The following is a 4,205-nucleotide window of genomic DNA, read 5'->3' on the forward strand; positions in this document are numbered from 1 at the left end:
GCAGCCCGGGGCCGAGTGAGAGGGGAAATGGAAGAGATCCGGGCTCGGGCCCCGCGCAGACCGCACCCTGCCCATGTCCCTGCCTCCTGTGCGCTCGGCAGCGAACCTGCAGCGAGGGCAGCAAAGCCTCCTCCCCCTCGGGCGGGCGTCCCCGGCACTAGCCAGCCCTCGTCCCGCTCGCTCCTCGGCCGCGCGTCCGCCCGCCCGCTGCCCTCTGCGCCCCCTGCGCTGCCTGAGTTTGCCCTCCCCGCCCGGGCGCGCCCCAGCCCGCCCTGGCCTCGCCTACCGGCTCCTCGCGGCTCTGGGGTGCCCTGCCAGGCGCAAACCTCCGGGACAGGCGCTGCCACCCCCACGGAGACCGCAACCCGCGGCGCGGCCGGACGCGAGAGGCGGGGGGGCAGTGGCCGAACCGCACCGCCGCCCACGGTGTCCCCTGCGGGGAAGCAAACCCAAAAGGCGGGAGGCCGCTCATAACCCGGTGCCCCACCCTGGCTCAGGCGACGCGCCCTCTCTGCTCGGCGGAGCTGGGTTCTGTATCAGCTCGGGGCGCAACCCACGGCCTGCCGGGTGTGAGACGGATGGGGAGTCCAGCCTTTGGAAGAGTCAAACGGGTTTTGGAGCTGGTGACACTTAAAAACGACCGCACGAAGTGGCAAAGAGGTGGGCCAAGATGCAGAGAGGAGCAGCTAAAATGGTGATAGCAACAGAATATTGGCGAGCCCCGAACTGACCATGTTATAGAGGGACAGCAAGGACCTCTGTAACAAGGGCTTGCTGCGAATGCCAACAGGATTCAAAGCCACCGGAACTGCTACGTAATTACTCTCTTAGTTCCACATCACAAACTTAAGAGGGCAGAGAAGATGTCGAGGCAGCTAGAGAGGTGAACGTGGGCAAGGTATTTTAATATAACACTCAGGAAAGCTGAGTGAATTAGGATCCGTTCTGCCAAAACAAGAAAAGACAAGTATGTCAAAACCAGAAAACATCACCACCACAACACCAAACTGTATGACTCGGTTGCAATATATTCCGTAAATCCAATAAAGGCAGAAATGAAAGGAAATAAAACGGCTTAAAAGTTCTCATCATTCCAATAAAATTAATGCAATGGTACCATTTTATTGGTACTTACGTGCCTGATACATGGGAGCTATTAGATATATTTAGTGTTCTACTTGCATTATCTAATTTAAATTCACAAAAGCCAAATGAGCCATTACTGCCCACATGTCACAAATGAAGACACTGAAGCTCAGAGAAGATCGGCAGCTGGCTCTCAGCTGAGGAGTGGGGATTTGTGCAGAAATTCTGGCACCTCTCTCCAAGCAGGCAGGACCAGCCCTCCCAAGCACAACCTTGGGTTTGGGGCTGAGGTAGCTTCTCACGGATCTACTTGCACTCTCGGATCAGTTTCATGAATACAAATTCAGGATCGGATAGGACTCAGGAGAGTGCTTAATCCAAGCACCTGATAGTATGGAAAAGGCAACTGAGGCCCACACAAGGAAATTTAGGATTGCCCCACCAGGAGTGGAGTGGTGCCTGTAACTTGGAAACAAAATAGATTGCCTTCCTCCTCCTTGCCGGTGCTTCCTCCCCACCCCATGTTCTTTCTTACATTAGCATTCAGATTCTGTGTTTCCTAGTCATAGATTAATGTGGCTTCTTTTCCTTGAAGGCTTTCCAAGTGCTTTAACTTGTATTTTCCAGGGCTCAAGAATGATTCCTGCAATTTTCTCCATCCCCTTTACCTCCTGCTCTCCCACCTTAGATTTCTGGGACAGGGTCAATACCCCTCCCAAACTAGACAAGCAGGGGCTCTCTGTCTTTATGGGACTACAAAAAAAAAAAGAAAAGAAAAGAAAAGAAAAAGAAAATCTCATAAGCTCCTATGCTCACCTATACCGGTGTTTAATAATAATCTTCTAGAGAAGTTTCACCTTAAATTCTTTCTTTCTCCCTCCCTCTCTAAGGCAAATTCCTCTCCTTTTCTCTTTTTCTGGCCTTAGGGATTAGGGCCATTATCCTGCTTATTATCCCATATGCACCGTCTTGAAGAGTCGTTAAATTCACTTTCACTCTCTTCTCCACATGAAAGACAATTTCTTTAAGTTCTCTCTGAGGTTCTAATTTATAACCATTTATTAGCCGTGCCATTCTTCCTCTCATTTCTCCTCTCTTAAACCGTGATTCTTATCATATTGCATTCAGATCTGGAAAAGACCTGACCCATGTCGAATAGGAGATACTGGTGCTGTAAGTGCTATCAGAGCTCTGCCTCAGGGTGTGCCTCTGCAACAGCACCACCTCCTTGGTGGGAGGTGGGTTTCGCTAAGACAAACCCTCCCTTGCTGGACTGACTTAGGAGCAGTGATCAGGGTGTGGAAGAAGCAGATGGAGACTAACCTGTATCAAGTCAATTTTGTGCAATTAGCAAAATCTGCACTATAACCCTCTGCGCAATTACTCTCATTTTACAAATCTATAATGCCAAGCTCTAGAAGTAACATTTGAACCCAGAGCTTTTTTACTCCAGTTTTACTCTTGTCTCAGGACACAATGGTGCTTCAAGATGTGAAGCTCAAATATAGATCAGTGTCTGTTCAATCTCCTTCAGTGGAAGGAGGAGAGGAGGGCAGAGAATGGAAGCACCATGATTCCTACGGCAGTGACCTGGATCTTTACTTTTTATTTTCAGTCAGAGTCTCACTCTGTCGCCCAGGCTGCAGTGCAGTGGCACGCTCATGGTCACCGCAGCCTTGACCTGCTGGGCTCAGACAATCCTTCTGCCTTAGGCTTCCAAGTAGCTGGAACTACAGGCATGCACCACCACACTTGGCTGATTTTTTAATTGTAGAGATGAGGTCTCACCATGTTGCCCAGACTGGTCTCAAACCCATGGGCTCAGGCAATTCTTTTGCTTCTGCCTCCCAAAGTGCTGGGATTACAGGTGTTAGTCACCATGCCCGGCTACCTGGAGCATTTTTAATCCAAGGCTGGGGCCTAAGCGCCTTGGTCCTCTCTTCGCCACATATGTTCTCAGCTGTTCAGTAGAGGTAGGGTGGCTTTTGAATTGGACCATGACCTTAGGCCTATCAAACAAAGCCTGGCTCTTTTTCTGGTCATTGCCAGCCTCTGCGTGCAATAAAATTGGAGAGTAGCAGAGTATGTCACCCTGGAGGCCCCTGCGGCCTCTGGCCTGGGACATCTGATATTATTCTCAGAAGCAAGATGCAGGGATAGAACCTCATCAGGGTACCTCATGTCTGAGTCCTGAGTCTGTTGGTAAACTCTTCTCTCACCTTTAAATTTCTTCCACCTCTCAATCAGCTCTATTTTGAAGAAATCTATTGCTTTGGACAATGCAATTAATTTTTTGTTTAGAAAAGTGCAAGTTGGAAAAACAGGTTGGAAACAGAGGAACATATACCATAGAACCTGATAATTTAAACATTTACTTAATAGACTACCATGTTAGTATATTTAGTCTATCTTAATTTAACACTGTAATACAAATATAGTACACTTACATTATTTAAGTGATCTAGTCATATATGTGTGAATATATAAAAATATGTAATATATATTCACATACACACATATATAAATAGATAATAATCACATAGACATGAATACTGTACGTCCATACTTCTATAGTCAACTAATCTTGTTGCTCCTAATCCTGCCACTTGACCAATCCCTCTAAATCCAAGGGTGCTGAGCCACAGCCAGACAAGTTTCAGGAATGCAGTTTGTCAAACATCCTCTAGTGACTGAGTGCACAGCAGCCCTGGCTCAGCAGAAAGAGCACTAGGCCTGGAGGTAGCAGATCCGTGCCTGAACACTGTCATCTACCTGTGTGACTTTGGACAAACTACTTGACTTCTCTGAATTTCAGTTTTCTCATCTATAAAATGAGAATTATATAACCTATCTTCTAGGTGAGAGGGTTAACAAACACAAGTCATAGAGTACAAATATTATGTTTAGTTCACTTTCATCTTCTGCTGAAGGGTAAAGGGTAAGGGTAACAGCAGCTCTCTAATTCCCATTACCTATCTGGGAGTATACATCAGGATGCTCATGTGTGCACCCCAAGACAGCAGAGATGACTAGGAGGCCCTCCATCTTTTTCTTGGGGGGCATCAACCTTGACACGGTAGTACAGTAGGCAGGTAAGGATGCAAACAGAAAAGTAGAAG

General features: G+C 47.8%; 1 protein-coding gene across 1 annotated transcript in view; it reads right to left on the bottom strand.

Annotated features, from left to right (window-relative positions):
• The window catches only part of IHH (indian hedgehog), an 8,582-nt gene extending 6,346 nt beyond the window's left edge, over positions 1 to 2,236 (bottom strand). The window contains exons 1-3 of the mRNA XM_021712801.1: positions 2,233 to 2,236; positions 732 to 826; positions 287 to 433 (exon numbers count right to left, since the gene is read on the bottom strand). Coding sequence (XP_021568476.1) covers positions 287 to 433; positions 732 to 826; positions 2,233 to 2,236 — 246 coding nt within the window. The remainder of the gene's footprint in view (positions 1 to 286; positions 434 to 731; positions 827 to 2,232) is intronic.
• Positions 2,237 to 4,205: the final 1,969 nt, after the last annotated feature.

This window comes from Carlito syrichta, unplaced genomic scaffold (assembly GCF_000164805.1).
Source record: "Carlito syrichta isolate Samal-C Ts95f unplaced genomic scaffold, Tarsius_syrichta-2.0.1 Scaffold303646, whole genome shotgun sequence".
Taxonomy (NCBI): Eukaryota; Metazoa; Chordata; class Mammalia; order Primates; family Tarsiidae; genus Carlito; species Carlito syrichta.